Consider the following 17,342-nt stretch of genomic DNA (forward strand, 5'->3'; position numbering starts at 1 on the left):
AATAAATACATACATACATACATACATACATACATACATACATACATACATACATACACACATACATACATACATACATACATACATACATACATACATAAAAAATATTTTCTGAGGTTTTCACGGGTGTTTGAATGTAGGTCTTTGGTTATTCAGGTTTTCTCCCACGTAAAATTGGAAGTGTCTTGGCAACGTTTCGACGAAGTCCCATTCGTCATCTTCAGGCTGGTTTACTCGGCTTCGTGCTTCTAGGAGCAATGAGAGATCACAGCTGTTTCTTACTTTTAACTGCCAGTGAGGGTGGGAGCTGATTGGGTGGGAGCTTGGCTGTGTTCTGATAGGGTGGAGGTGTGATATATATATATATATATATATATATATATATATATATATATATATATATATATATATATATATATATATATATATATATATATATATATATATATATATATATATATATATATATATATATATATATATATATATATATATATATATATATATGTTATATTTGTGCTGATAAATAAATAAAGGGAGACTAGTATAGATCTATTTCAAGCTATTTAGCTCTCATCAGCTAGTCATACCCTTGCTGGGAATCGAACCTCGACTCCTTATCAGCCAGGCCAGGATGAAAGGTATATATTTAAAGTCACAACCCCTGGTATGCCCAAATATGGGAGGAAGGTCACACTTCCATTCTCTATCCTTCGGCTCGTCACAAGAGACCATCCAGACAGAAACCCAATATTTTTTACTGTTGCCTTTTTGTTACATATATATATATGGGGTTGTTCTTTTTTTAATTTGTGCTGATAAATAAATAAAGGGAGACTAGTATAGATCTATTTCAAGCTATTTAGCTCTCATCAGCTAGTCATACCCTTACTGGGATATATATATGTGTGTGTGTTTGTGTGTGTGTGTGTGTGTATGTGTATTCATTGTATTTCAATTGTATGTGTGTGTTTGTGTATGTGTATGTGTGTGTATGTATGTATGTGTGTGTATGTATGTATGTATGTATGTATGTATGTATGTATGTAATATTTGTGCTGATAAATAAATAAAGAAAGACTAGTATAGATCTATTTCAAGCTATTTAGCTCTCATCAGCTAGCCATACCCTTACTGTCATAACCCCTGGTAGATAATGGACAGAGAATGGAAGCAGTGAGCTTCCTCCCATAATTGGGGCATACCGGGGGTTGTGACACTAAATATATATCTACTTCCCTGGCTCAGCTGATAAAGAGGAGGACCTGTGGCTTAATGGTTAAGACATCTGCCTAAGATGTAATACAGCACAGGTTCGAATCCCAGTAAGGGTATGGCTAGCTGATGAGAGCAAAATAGCTTGAAATAGATCTATACTAGTCTCCCTTTATTCATTTATCAGCACAAATACAACACAAACACACACACAAACACACACACACATATATATGTGTGTGTGTGTGTTGTATTTGTGCTGATAACTATATATATATATATATATATATATATATATATATATGTGTGTGTGTGTGTGTGTGTGTGTGTGTGTGTGTGTGTGTGTGTGTGTGTGTTGTATTTGTGATGATAACTCTCTCTCTCTCTATCTATCTATCTATCTATCTATCTATCTATCTATCTATCTATATATATATATATATATATATATAATTTTCATTGTCTTTCAATTGTATTTATATATTTTCTCTTTGTATACAATAAGTGCTTGATAGACAGTATACTGTCTGGGTCAGTTTGTTTATATAGCAATAATAAACTCCTAATTTCTACCTTTATTATCCAACCATTGAGAAAATGAGTTCCAAATTTATTTTTCTTTTACCTTCATTGTTAGTCTGTCCATTTCTGCATAGTCAATTTTTTTTATCATCTCTTCTTCTGGAGATGTTTCCTCATTTTTCCAGAATTGTGCAAATACAATTATTGCTGCTGTCAAAAAATACAATTTGAAATATACATTCCCTTTATCAGATTTTTCTGGTATTATACCTAGCAAAAATAATTCTGGTTTGTAGCCTATATGCTGCCTTACCATTTTTGCCAATCATTATATGTATTTTGTCTATTTTAGTTTACTTTGGACATGTCCACCACATATGGTAATATGTGCCCAGAGTTTAATTACATTTCCAACATTTAGCAGACATATTTTTAAACCTTTTTGGCTAGTCTTGCTGGTGGTAAGTGCCACCTATAAAATATTTTATACATATTTTTCTTATATGTAGTTGCCATTGTCAATTTATAGTTCCTTTCCTAGAGCTTTTGGCAATTATCAAATTCTATAGTATTTCTAAAAGGGATGTGCTGGCTCAGGGGCTAAGACACTGAACATGTTGATCAGAAAGGTTGGCAGTTCAGCGGTTTGAATCCCTAGCACTGCATAATGGAGTGAGCTCCCATTACTTGTCTCAGCTTCTGGCAACCTAGCAGTTGAAAGCATGTAAAAATGCAAGTAGAAAAATAGAAACCACCTTTGGTGGGAAGGTAACAGCATTCCGTGTGCCTTCAGCATTTAGTTGCGTCATCCACATGACCACGGAGACGTCTTCGGACAGTGCTGGCTCTTCGGCTTTGAAATGGAGATCAGCACCACCCCCTAGAGTTCGGAACAACTTGCACATCAGGGATGGGTTCCGGTGGTCACTACTGCTCGTTTGCTTCTGTGCGCGCTGCACAGATGCATGCATGTACAGAGCAATAAAAATTGCTTTGTGCATGTACAGAAGCAAAACACAAAATGCAAGTGCCTATGACACTGCAGGGAGAATTGGTTCGGAGCCATAGCAGGCCGTTGTTGCTGCCGATTCCAGTGATTCCAGCTGCCGAAGTACTACCGGTTCAGCCGAACCGGTCCGAACCAGTAGGAGCCCACTACTATCGCATATATGTGCAAGGTGGACCTTTACCTTTATAGTATATTCAAAAAACTATCATCTTCTCTTTTACCTTTTCATCTTACATTTTTAGTCTTAATAGGAAATTATACAGTTTCTTAATTAACTTTTCATCCACCGCTAACTGTATTTGATTAAATATTGTTTGCTCTTTATAAAAACCATAATTCCCCAAGAACTTTAAGAAACCATAAGAAGCCCTCTTCCTCATATCTCTTAAAGAATGAATTTTCAGTATTTAAAAGAAATGAATATCTTCACAAGAATCATTAAAGATACTTTATAATTTTACATAGACAGACATAATCTGTTTGTAATTAAAACATGTTTAAACATGTCTTCTTATCAGTTGCTCCTTGTGGTTTAAATCAGGCCTCAAAACAATAATGTAACATTTGGGGAAAAAGATGCAGCCTAGAAGCCCAGCACTGGAGGACAAGATAGAGAAGATCTCCACAGCCACCATGGCTTTTCCCCTGGTGCTCAGGTAGGTTGGGACAAAGGAGATCCACACACTGCAGAAAGCCAACATGCTGAAGGTGATGAACTTGGCTTCATTGAAGCTGTCAGGAAGATTACGAGCCTGGAAAGCCACAATGAAGCTGGCAAATGAAAGGAGAGCCATATAGCTCAGGACACAATAAAACATAAAAACTGATCCTTCATTGCATTGTATAATTATTTCTTCAGTTGTTGAGTGCATATCTAACTCTGGGAATGGGGGAGAGGTTGACAACCACACAATACAGATGCCTGCTTGGAATATTGAGCAGAAAAGGACAATAGAAACAGCCAGTCTTTTCCCCACCCATGTCCTCATCCGAGAGCCTGGCTTGGTGGCCTTGAAGGCAAGAGAAACAAGGATGGTTTTGGCCAACACACAAGAGATGGACAATGAGAAAATGAGACCAAATGCAGACTGTCTGAGGAGACAAGTGACTTTTCCAGGTTTTCCAATGAAGAGCAAAGAGCAGAGGAAGCAGAACAGAAGGGAGATAAGGAGAGTGTAGGTGAGATCCCGGTTGTTGGCTTTCACAATAGGGCTGTCCTTGTGCTTAATAAAAGTTCCCAGGACCCATGATGTAATGAGGAATAACACAGCACCAAGACAAGCTAAATTATACCCTAAAGGTTCTTCATAAGACAGAAAGTTTATCCTTTTCAGGAGGCATCCATTTCTTTCTTGGTTTGCATATTGATCTTCTGGGCATTGGACACAAGCTACCATATCTGAAATTGAAAACAACAACAACACATGTGTTGTAATGGATAAATATAAAGTAGCAACAGTGGCTAAACTGATTCCAAAGTCTTTCATAAGGCAAGAAGATAGTTATTTTTGATGATGCATTCATCTTTATCACAATTTTTGAATTGATTTTCAGAGCACTGAAAGTAGGAATACATCCATGTAGATTCTTAGTCATCCAGGTCATGGTTGTTCCAAAAATGCTTTTGCAAGAGGCAACTGATAGTCAGTGAAGATGTTTTTTTGGATGAAAAGCAAACATCTTCAAGAAAAAAATGAAGTCCAGTTGTCTGTTGAAAAAGCACCTTTGGGATAAGTAAGAATGTCTAAGAAGAAAAGAAATTCCTTAGGTCAATCCAGGTTCATGAGACATAGAATTAATTCCATGCTCAGAATAATATAATTTCCAATGAACAAATGAATTTGATTTCTTAATTGCCCCATTCCATTTCCAAACAAGATTTCATGAATGCATAACCTGAGCACAAAAATAGATTATCTCAAAGAGTTCAACAGACCACAGACTCAAAGAAATAGAATTCTTTATTGGCCAAGTGTGATTCAACACACAAAAGGAATTTGTCTCTGGTGCATAAACTCCCAGTGTACATACAAGCAGCAAGTGAAAAATCATGATTACAATCAAAAAATAAAGTCCATCATAAATGATAAGATACAACACAAGATGATAGTCATAAGATGTTAAAGGAATACCAGTAGGTACCGTGTTTTCCCGAAAATAAGACACTTATTTTCTTTTGACCCCTGAAATAAGCACTTGGCCTTATTTTCAGGGAGGTCTTATTATTTTTGAGGTGCGGGAGGCGGCAAGTGTGGGGAGGGCTTATTTTTTGGGGAGGGCTTATTTTAGCACAAGCGCTCAAAAGCCCAATTGCGCTTATTATCCGGGGAGGTCTTATTTTCGGGAAACCTGGGTAATAGAAAAGATGAGAAGGATAATAGTGATTTAGCTCGACTACATAGCTATTCTTAGGGATAAGACAGTATTGTAGGAATTAATTGTTCAGCAGAGTGATGCATGGGGGAAAATATCTTAATGTCTGGTTGTTTTGGCACTCCTCTATGCCTCTATGGCAATGATGGCTAATCTTTTCTGGAGTGCCCAAAACAAGCAAATGCTTGAACTTCCAAAATGCAATGTGTGTGTGCCCCCATGCATGTGCACTCTTCCTCTGCACCCCCATGCATGTGCGTGCCCCCCACATGCACCCTGCCCCAGGACATCTGCAACAGAGACCCAAAGACCAGCTGACCAGTGGGAGGTGAGCTGAACTGGGTCATACACAGCTGAGCAGAATGGGGGCGATGGCTTGTGTGCCATCAGAGGTTGGCCATCACGGCTCTGTGGTGTACTTGATTACTATGGAAGTCTGTCTGAAATTTCAACTTCATTGCGTAACAACAAAACCAGAGTATTCTGTTAGCTTACCCATCTCTTTGGAGATTTTCCCTTTTGGACATGGAACACAATCATAGCAGCAGAATTTTTTCCCTTCCTTCTTCCTCTTCTGATTGCCAGGGTGGCAATAGTCATTGCACAGAGAAACAGGGAGGACCTAATTATCAATATTAAATGTTGGAAGATGAAGATGTATTACTTTGAAGTTACGACACTGGAAATGAAATGTTCTATTATATTAAAAGAAATATCCTAAACAAAAGGATTTACAAAAGGATCAAACATTCAATTTATTTGAAAATACAGTTCGTCCATTTCAATTGGAACTTTAATTTGAATTTGTGGACATATCTGACCTGGATTTCTAAGTTTTTAAATTATCGGGTTTTTAATATGGAATATTTCATTAATTCAGTTAATTCAATGAGAAAAAATGACTCAATCAAATTCCCTTTCAATCACAACTCAATAGCAATAGCAATAGCAGTTAGACTTTTATACTGCTTCATAGGGCTTTCAGCCCTCTCTAAGCGGTTTATAGAGTCAGCATATTGCCCCCAACAATCTGGGTCCTCATTTTACCCACCTCGGAAGGATGAAAGGCTGAGTCAACCCTGAGCCGGTGAGATTTGAACAGCCGAACTGCAGAACTGCAGTCAGCTGAAGTAGCCTGTAGTGCTGCATTTAACCACTGCGCCACCTCGGCTCAGATGAAGCTTCACTCAAACAAGAAAATATAGTCACTTAAATGCATGTAGATTTCTTTCATATTTTTGTTTCAGTTTTTCAGGGAGATATAATAAATATTGTGCAAAAATATATTTGTCTTAGTTTTTAACAGTAAAAGTTGAAAGAATGTTTTTCTTGTTTTTATAAGTTGTCTGCAAGAAGAAAAACCCTAAATATCCCATTCAAATCTACCCATCTTACAATGGTCATACAAACTCTCTTTGCATCCATACCTGGTTAAACGATCTGTGCCAAACTATCATGTCTTCATTTATGTCTAATTCCTTTCCTTTGAGAGTATCAGGGTTCACTGTTCCAAGCTTTACTCTCTGGTAAGTGGAATTGGGAAAGACAGCTATATTTATAATATCAAATCCACCCTCCATCTTCTTTTGATCATAGAAAGTCAAGGTCTCTCCAAGAGAATTATTGAATTTCATGCCTTTCAGAAACTGGTGGAGCTAGATTATTTGGATGAATAAAATAGGAAAAGAAAGAATAGAAAGATATGAGTACATTTGTCACAGTTGTGCTATACTTTTGAGGGAGAAACTCTGAAAACATAGGGAATCTATTTGTCCAACATCTTGAGAAATTGTTTAGTTCTTCCTACATAGGGGGGGTGTTGTGGCCCACCAGCAGAGCTGGTGGCTGTCTAAGACTGTGAGGAGGTTGGGGAGGAAGATGGGCCAGTCCTGGAGTCTGGGGAAGGCTCTGATGAGTCCTCTGTGTTGGAGGCAGAGAGGGGGCCAGGGCCATCTGACAGTTATCAACTGCCTTTGGAGTCAGATATCAGTGGGGCAGAAGAACAGCTGGAACCTGTTCCCAATGTGTGCCTGCGCAGAGCTGCCAGGAGAAGGGAACAGTTAAGGAATAAGAGACAATTAATTCAGTTCATTAGGACAAAGATCTGTTCCTGACTTCTTGCCAAGTAATTGCTGTTACAGTGTGGCGATTGGAAGATATCAGCCTGTAACCTCTCCAATCCTGATAAAACTCTGTAGTTGTGAAGTCTCATGAAAGACTGTTTGCCGGGACTTTGCTGGAGAGGAATTCCCTTTAACCTAAATAAAACAGGTTTTATCAGGATGCGGAGTCTGCTTCATGATCTTGGGAAGCCTAGGTCAGAACAGGGATAACATAATAAGAAGGATTCAGTACTTCAATTTATGGAATAGTGAAATAAAAGGTAAGGTGAATTCTAGGCTAGCAGAACCCCCTGATCCTTGTCCCAGGAAAAGGCATATCAAAAAACATGGAGGAGCATTTTTCAATCCTGCTCCTCACTTCCCATCTATTTTCATTTCATGTTATTCTCATAGATGTGAGGTTGCTAAGCATGTGGTAAGAACTGAACAACAGCTAAGGGACAACAGGGGTGAGATTCAGCTGGTTCAGGCAAACTGAAGCACACAATCACTGAATCAATTGTTAAACCAGTTCTTAAACCGGTTGCATCCCACCAATGCTAAGGAGCATTCATTTACTATCTTCATCAATAGGTGAAATTCCTGAATAGATGTAGGGCTTTAAAAACCAGAAGCTGCATCTTAGTTCAGGGGGTCTCCAAGCCCTGGGCTGTGGATTGGTATTAGTCCACAACCTGTTGCGAACCGGGCCGGGCAAGTGGTGGGGGAGTGCATGAATCTTCATCTGCAAATGCAGGGGAATCTAGATTGTGCACAGAAAACCATCTCCCCTTCTACCACTTCCCCCAGTGTCAATCCATGGAGCCCGAAAGGATGAAGACCACTGTCTTAATTCATTCAAGCTTTAATCATTGCCGCCTGAAGTTGTCCAGGAAATAAAATGGAAAATGTATTACTGTGAACTTAAAACCAACGACATAGAAGAAATCAGCAGAGTTCAGTTCTTTTATTTGCTTACACACAATAGACAGAATCTTTCCTGACTAAACGCTTACTACTCTCATCCTAACAGATATAACCTGAAAAATTCAAAGTATGGCTATTCTAATTCCTTTCTATTTTTATTTCAATATCCAGGTTGTGTGTCTCTTGTCTCCTTCAACTTTCTGGAATGTGTTCCCTTCTTCCTGGGAATATGGCTGTTCACTATAGTCCATCAAACCAGCTCTACTTCTACAAACATCCTTTCTATAAATACAAAGATGCAAATAAAGATAAAGATAAATATGATCAATGGACATTAATATCTGCTTCTTCTCTGCTTGAATCATGCACTCTAACTTCAGTTTTGGTCACCACGATGTAAAAAACATGTTGAGACTCTAGAAGGAGTGCAGAGAAGACCAACCAAGATGATTAGGAGACTGGAGGCTAAAACATATGAAGAACTGTTACAGGAACTGGGTATGTTTAGTTTAATGAAAAAAAGGACTAGGAGAGACATGATAGCAATGTTCCAATAGCTCAGGGGCTGCCACAAGGCAGAGGGAGTCAAGCTATTCTCCAAAGCACCTGAGGGTAGGACAAGAAGCAATGGGGGGAAATCAAGGAGAGAAGCAACTTAGAACTAAGGAGAAATTTCCTGACAGAACAATTTATCAGTGGAACAACTTGCCTCCAGAAGTTGTGAATGCTGCAAGACTTAAGAAGATATTGGATAACCATTTGTCTGAAGTGGTGTAGGGTTACCTATCTAAGAAGGGGGTTGGACTAGAAGATCTCCCTTCCAACTCTGTTATTCTATTCTTAACTTTACTATTATCTAGTGCAAAGTATTTGTAGCACACAAATCACCTGCCATGGTTGTAAATCTTGATATCCTGATAATTTATGCCTCAAAAAATGCCTGTTGTTAGATCCAAGTAAGGAAACATCATGTAAACCTTGACCCAATATATAGACCGCATTATAGATACTATAGCTGTGCCCAGAGAGTTCCAGCTCAAAAAGAGCTCTAGGAATATCCTTCATCCTCTCCTTTCCAGTACAAATCTCACTATCCGGAAGGGTCAAGGTATGAATTGGCAAGGAGCAATCAAATACTTGTTCCCAGAAAAGTGGGAAAAAACTATCTTCTTGAATCCAAGGTGGTTTTATGACCTTCAGGAATTCCTTGAACTCGGGAATGTCTTTGGAGTGAATTGTAAAGAAAATGGAACCATCCAAAGCCTGCCGATCCCATCTCGTTTGCATGCCAGTTAACAAATAGACAATCTGGGCAGTCATGATCCACACCTTTCCCAAGGAAATCTTCTCATGTCTAGGATCAAACGTGAATATAGTATTAATGATCCATGCAATCGTCAAGGTCTCTCCGCAGACGACAAAGGTATTGATCTTCTCATCAGCTATGTGGTTGTAAATAGTTTCCCCTATAACGATCATTTCAGATAAATTGTCCCAGTGGGTTAAAAAGGGAATCCTTTGTGTACAGGCAGAGCAGATTCCATGCTGGGAAAAGAGGGACTCCATGGTCTGCAGAAAATATTCTCCGTGACTATTATCAATAGCAAAGAGCCCAACCCAAATCCACCCAAAATGTTGAAGCAGACGGATAATCCCAATGTATTGGGAGGACTCATTTGGAACCATGGAGTAATAGATGGGAAGCTCAGAACTGTGAATATCCTTTGGAGCAAATGACCCATACGTGAACTAAAAGCAAATAAATAGCTATTACGTACTATCATCATCATCATCATCATCATCATCATCATCATCATCATCATCATCATCATCAATTTCTCTCTTTTTTTTAATTTGGAAACTTATTGTCAGGTTTCCAAGTAATATTCCTTGAAAATTTTGGTCACATTGTGGGCTATGTGGGCATTGTTCAGAGTATAATCATTTATTTATTTATTTTTGCATTGCCCTCATTTGGAAAAAAAGAAAGGAGGAGGGAATTTTTCTATTCTCAAAGATCCTACCTGTGGAATCATGTAAAACTGTATAAGGTCTGCAATATAGGATGACGTTTCAGAGCTCAGTCCCCCAATGACAGAAATGAGATTCTTCCTAGTGTCACACTTGTAGTTGGGGACAAATTTCTGTGACCTGAACAGGAGGTCTAGAGTGGTTTGATAGGTCATCATTGCATTGTAGTAGCTGTCGTGGATATGGAAGCCAAGAGTGACATTAGACAAGAGTTTTGGATTCTCATTGATCTCCTTCACAGCAAAGACCAAGGAAAGGACATGCTGGTAGAATTTAGTTAGTACGCTGAAAATAGGACAATGTATATGTCTCATTAAATATTTCTAGTTCTAGCCACTTTCCTGTAATCTCATGGAGGTGCTTCGGTCAGTATCCAAGCACAATTGAAGAACAGCCATTTCAACCCTATTGCCATCTCTACTGAACTGAACTAAAGGAAAATGGGACTCAGCCTTCTGGGTCAGTGGATGCTAAATGAAAGGAAGCCACAGTGGATGGATAAGAAAGTGAGGAATGAAGAACGTCCTCTAAAGGGAAATGACAAATGTTCTGCTAGAGAAGACATTCAGAAAACTGATGAAAATATCAGTTGGATGGGACATTGGAAGTCTTCTAGCCCAACCCCATGATAAAGTAGGAGACCCTATACCCATGATGGCACACCTATGGCACACATGCCAGAGGTAGCATGCAGAGCCCTCTCTGCTGGCATGCACACCATCACCCCAAGTCATATCTCTGTGGCATTTCTTTCATGAGCTTCTGTTTCTGTCTCTATTGATTTGTACTCATTTTACGGTCTCATGTCCATGCTAATACATATTTGCAATCATCTATTTATACTGTTTCCGTGCGCTCATGTCCATGTTTATACTTATATCTGTAACCTGTACATGCTTTGACACACTAACTAACTAACTAAAATAAATAAATATGTGAACGATCAGAATTACTTACTCTGGGTGTCCAAAATACTCCTGAGAGGGATGCTGCCGAAATGAAACTTCATTAAATTGGTAGTTAGCCATGGATACCATCCCACCGATGACAAAGTCTCCTTGCTGGTACCATTCATTTGGAACAGGTATGGGTTCACCTAGATGACACGGCAGAGACTTCACTCTGAAGAGTGGAAACAGGAGAAGAATGAACATTTGGGCAGCAAAGGCTCTCTAAGTATAGACCCTCAACCACCAGGAGCTTCCCATGTTGGTCTGCATTCACCAGCCTCAATATTCCTGTCAAGAGAAAGGCTGAAGACTGACTTTTAGCCCTGATTCGTGTTCTTATAGTGATAATACTGCAAAAGTCCTGAGTGGCAGTGTAGAATTCCAGCAACAGAACTTAATTTGGGACAGTTAAAATCACAGGACATGTATGTTATTTTTTTTCAATTCCCCAGTCTCCATGGGGTAGTCCTTTTATATATTTATATGAATTTATTTCTTAACCCTTCATGTCTTCTTCAATTGTTTACAGTTTTGATGAAGGGAGAAAATTATTATCATTGAAATAATTCCTGTGGGAGGTTATGTCTTCAGCATTTTCTCTCCCGTTGCTGATGCAATAATTTGAAAAGTTCAGAAGGGAACTTCAATTCATCACAGAGCTACACTTTGAGGATTAAAACTTTGGTCATGTTCCACTTTTCAACTGAAAATGTTTTTGTGCTCGTGGCAGGTTCACAATAGAACTTCCACAAATGAATTTCTTTAGTAAAATGGATGATTACTAGTATCACTCCCCAGAACTTTTTTGGAAATGAGAATATTGTAATGGAATGAATAACACAACAGATCAGTTCGGTTAAGCTAAAGGACCTGATCCTGCATCTATCTGAAAGGGATATGTAATCAGGGCAAGACAACTGTTCTAAATGGAGTTGATACAGTAGATTTACATAGATTAACAGAGTTGGAAGGGACCTTGTAGGTCATCTAGTCCAACCCTCTGCCCAAGCAGGAGACCCTACACCATTCCCGACAAATGGTGGTTCATTTTTCTCACTGTCAGAAAAATTCTCCTTATTTCTATGTTGAATCTCTCCTTGTTCAGTTTCCATTCATTATTCCTTGACTGGCCTTCAGGTGCCTTGCAAAATAGCTTGAACCCCTCCTCCTCTCTGTGACAGTCCTCAAATATTGGAACGCTGCTATCATGTCACCCCAGGTCCTTCTTTTCATCAAACTAGACATGCCCTGTTCCTGCAACCGTTCTTCATATGTTTTAGCCTCAAGTCCCCCCCTCATCTTGGTTGCTCTTCTCTGCATTTTTTTTCTAGAGTCAACATCTTTTTTGTAATGTGGTGACCAAGACAGGATGTAGTATTCTAGGTGTGGTCTTACTAGGGCCTGTTACTCTTACCTGTTACTCGCTTTTAAGAATGTTTTACTTGTGTTCTAATTGAAGGAATTAAGTGATAATACAATTATGTTGTTAAATAGATTAATAACAATAGAATGATATATATATCATTCACATATGTGTATGTGTATGTGTATGTGTATGTGTATGTGTATGTGTATATGCATATGTATATGTATATGTATATGTATATGTATATATGCATATATGTATGTATGTGTGTGTATATATATATATATATATATATATATATATATATATATATATATATATATATATATATATATATATATATATATATATATATATATATATATATATATATATATATATATATATATATATATATATGTTATATTTGTGCAAAAAGGCAAAATGTAACATTTTGTGCAAAATGTAACAAAAAGGCAACAGTAAAAATATTGGGTTTCTCTCTGGATGGCCTCTTGTGACGAGCCGAAGGACAGGGAATGGAAGTAGTGATCTTCCTCCCATATTTGGGTATACCGGGGATATATATATACCCCCGGTATATATATACTATACTATACTATACTATACTATACTATACTATACTATACTATACTATACTATACTATACTATACTATACTATACTATACTATGTGTGTGTGTGTGTGTATATATATATATATATGTATGTATGTATGTATGTATGTATGTATGTGTGTATATATATATATATATATATATATATATATATATATATATATATATATATATATATATATATATATATATATATATATATATATATATATATATATATATATATATATATATATATATATATATATATATATAATATTTATGCTGATAAATAAATAAAGGGAGACTAGTATAGATCTATTTCAAGCTATTTAGCTCTCATCAGCTAGCCATACCCAAGTTTGGGAATCGAACCTGTGCTCCATTGCCTCCCAGGCAGGGAGTTAACCATTTGAGCTACAGAGAACGACTCCTTATCAGCCAGCCAGGGTGGGAGGTATATACTTAAAGTCACAACCCCTGGTATGCCCAAGTATGGGAGGAAGGTCACACTTCCACTCTCTGTCATTAGGCTCGTCACAAGAGACCATCCAGACAGAAACCCAATATTTTTTACTGTTGCCTTTTTTGTTACATTTGTTATATTTATGCTGATAAATAAATAAAGGGAGACTAGTATAGATCTATTTCAAGCTATTTAGCTCTCATCAGCTAGCCATACCCAAGTTTGGGAATCGAACCTGTGCTCCATTGCCTCCCAGGCAGGGAGTTAACCATTTGAGCTACAGAGAACGACTCCTTATCAGCCAGCCAGGGTGGGAGTTATATACTTAAAGTCACAACCCCTGGTATGCCCAAATATGGGAGGAAGGTCACACTTCCACTCTCTGTCTTCGGCTCATCACAAGAGACCATCCAGACAGAAACCCAATATTTTTTACTGTTGCCTTTTTGTTACATTTGTTATATTTATGCTGATAAATAAGTAAAGGGAGACTAGTATAGATCTATTTCAAGCTATTTAGCTCTCATCAGCTAGCCACACCCTTGTTGGGAATCGAACCTGTGCTCTATTGCCTCTTAGGCAGATGTGTTAACCATTGAGCTACAAAGCTCGACTCCTTATCAGCCAGCCAGGGTGAGAGGTATATATTTAAAGTCACAACCCCTGGTATGCCCAAATATGGGAGGAAGGTCACAGACAGAGAGTGGAAGTGTGTTCCATTCTTGTGCAAATACAATTCTAGCTGCAGTTAATATATGTAAGACCAGATACATAGTCTTTCTGTCATGTTATCTGAGCACCAAAGGGAAATACATGATGGCTGTGGAGGTCTTCTCCATCTTGGGCTCTACTGCAGGCCTTCTGGGCTGCATCTTCCTACCCAAGTGCTACATCATTCTCCTGAACCTACATCTGAACCCAAAACAACACCTGACCAGGAAGACAGATGAATAGTTAAGTCTAATAATTTAACTATTTAAGGCCCTCCTCCACAGAGGAGGGCCTTCTCTGTGGCTGCTCCGACCCTTGGGAATGAGCTACCCCCAGAGATCCGGACCTTGCCCACATTCATGGCCTTCCGAAAAGCTGTTAAAACCTGGCTATTCCGGCAGGCCTGGGGCTGTTGACCTCAATCTGATCAGGGCTGTTGACCTCATTGTGCATGTGTGATGTTTTTAAATTGTTTTTCCTTTATTTTTTTTCTTTATTAATTCTTTTTTCTTTTGCTTTGTAAGCTGCCCGGAGTCCTTCGGGATTGGGCGGCCTATAAATTTTATTAATAAATAAATAAATAAGGTCCAAGTTTTAAGAGGCAAAGTCCAAAGTATGATGATCAAAGTCTAATGGCAAAGTCAATGTTTCAATTCACAGCAAAAATTACACTTGGCCAATAAAGAACTATTCTATTCTATTCTATTCTATTCTATTCTATTCTATTCTATTCTATTCTATTCTATTCTATTCTATTCTATTCTATTCTATTCCATTCCATTCCATTCCATTCCATTCCATTCCATTCCATTCCATTCTTCTATATTCTATTCTATATTCTATTCTATATTCTATTCTACATTCCATATCCTATTCTACATTCTATTCTACATTCTATTCCACTCTACTCTGCTCCAGTCCACTCCACTCCACTCCACTCCAGTCCAGTCCAGTCCACTCCACTCCACTCCACTCCACTCCACTCCACTCCACTCCACTCTATACTACTCTACTCTACTCTACTCTACCCTATTCCTATTCTATTCCATTCCATTCCATTCATCTATATTCTATTCTACATTCTACATTCTACATTCTACATTCTACATTCTACATTCTACATTCTACATTCTACATTCTACATTCTACATTCTACATTCTACATTCTATTCTATTCTATTCCATTCCATTCTTCTATATTCTATTCTACATTCTACATTCCATTCCATTGCAGTCTGTTGAAAATAATTAATTCGTACCCAAATTCATTTTGTTTTAGTGTTGAGTGAACAAGTTGTTTAATAAGCATGTTGTAGTCATCATAATCCCCAGTTTATTATAATATATTTTCTTGAACCTATGGGATGTCACATTTTGATAGTCCTATGTCATTCAGAGTCAAGGTAACCTTCAGGTTGATGACTTGCAAATTGAAGGGCATTCAGTAACTTCCTCATGGACAAACAATGGGATAGATGTACTCTGAAAGCAGGCACCGGGTGTTAATCCACTCAAATTAATTGCACTGCATGGACTACAAATCCCTCCTAGATAGATGTGGATCAGATTCTGATGTCTGAAGGAAACAAACACCATTTTAGAAGAAGCCATGAGGAGAAATTCTTGAGGTAGGGCTCAAAGAGCAGAGAGAGAAAAGCAACAGACAGGATGTCTGCAGAGACCAGAAGAGACTGGATTACAGCCCAGAAAAGAATTTCTAAGAAGAAAAAATGGGAACAATGATGGCGTTTCATATGTGGTAATAAGACTCCTTTAAAAAAAGTCTGTTTACAACGAAGAAAAACAACAGATGGACAAGTTGCTGTTGCAAAATTTAGTTACTGTAATAGCAGAGACAAATGGTTAATAGATAGTGGGGCCAATCAGGAGGTGGGTTCCTACCGGTTTGCACCAGTTCAGTAGAACTGGTTCGTCAAATCTACCAAACCTATTAGAAGAGGTTCCACTAGAGGACCCGGAAAGCAGGCCACACCTACAGAAGAAGTTCCAAAAAATTTTGAAACCCACCACTGGGCCAATGAAACAATTGTTAATAATTCAAAACTGTTTTTCGGAATGTGTCCAGCTGGAGGAGATGCAGTAGCTTTGGCAAATGGCCAGAAGGCTAAAGTCATGGGAAAAGGCAATGTGCTGATTCCATGTTTGGAGGAAAAGTTTAGGAACATATTATGTGTGCTTGAAATGGAGCATAATTTAGATTTGGGTGAAGCCAGGTTGACTGCGAATTATTTAATCAAATGGGCCCATATTTTTTTTCAAAAAAGGGAATGAATAGCCCTTAGGAGGCTTATAGAGTGCTCCTGGGTGGGGGGCAATAACAAGCAAAAACGGTCCATTTTTTGCAAAACGGGGTGGTTTTTTTTCCCATCAATCAAATCAATCAATCAAAATAATATTTGACAATACCTAAATACAAAAATATACATATACACAGGGAGCATTATCACTTTGTAGGTCTTATGTTTGATACAAAGGCATAAACATCAGGATGTGGATAAATATGAAAATTAATAATGATCATTCTATTGAATCTGTGTTGATTTTTTTTTCTCTTTAGATGCTGTTGCTTGCTTTCAATGTCCTGGTGATCAATATGCAAACCGTAAGAAGGATGGATGCATCATGAAAACAATTAGCTTCTTGTCTTATGAAGAACCTTTAGGACTCATTTTAACCACTGTTGCCACTTTATTTTTCCTTACTACAACATGGATGTTGGGAATATTTATTAAGCACAAAGACAGCCCTATTGTGAAAGCCAACAACCAAGATCTCACCTACACTCTCCTCATCTCCCTTCTGCTTTGCTTCTTCTGCTCTTTGCTCTTCATTGGACAACCTGGAAGAGTCACCTGTCTCCTCAGACAGTCTGCATTTGGACTCACCTTCTCATTGTCCATCTCTTGTGTGTTGGCCAAAACCATCCTTGTTTCTCTTGCCTTCAAGGCCACCAAGCCAGGATCTCGGTTGAGGACATGGGTGGGGAAAAGACTAGCTATTTCTATTGTCCTTCTCTGCTTTCTAGTCCAAGCAAGCATCTGTATTGTTTGGTTA

General features: G+C 38.1%; 1 protein-coding gene across 1 annotated transcript; it reads right to left on the reverse strand.

Moving 5' to 3' along the window:
- Window positions 1-3,243: 3,243 nt before the first annotated feature.
- On the reverse strand, window positions 3,244-17,181 carry LOC148046746 (vomeronasal type-2 receptor 26-like). The gene is made up of 7 exons (XM_087714922.1): window positions 17,174-17,181; window positions 11,137-11,301; window positions 10,173-10,464; window positions 9,037-9,897; window positions 6,547-6,774; window positions 5,615-5,741; window positions 3,244-4,145 (listed from the first exon to the last, which is right to left on the reverse strand). Exons 1-7 carry the CDS (start codon window positions 17,179-17,181, stop codon window positions 3,244-3,246), a joined length of 2,583 nt encoding a protein of 860 aa, XP_087571048.1.
- Window positions 17,182-17,342: the final 161 nt, after the last annotated feature.

This window comes from Thamnophis sirtalis, unplaced genomic scaffold (assembly GCF_051295495.1).
Source record: "Thamnophis sirtalis isolate CommonGarterSnake01/CBP01778 unplaced genomic scaffold, rThaSir2_p1.2 scaffold_4, whole genome shotgun sequence".
NCBI classification, from domain to species: domain Eukaryota; kingdom Metazoa; phylum Chordata; class Lepidosauria; order Squamata; family Natricidae; genus Thamnophis; species Thamnophis sirtalis.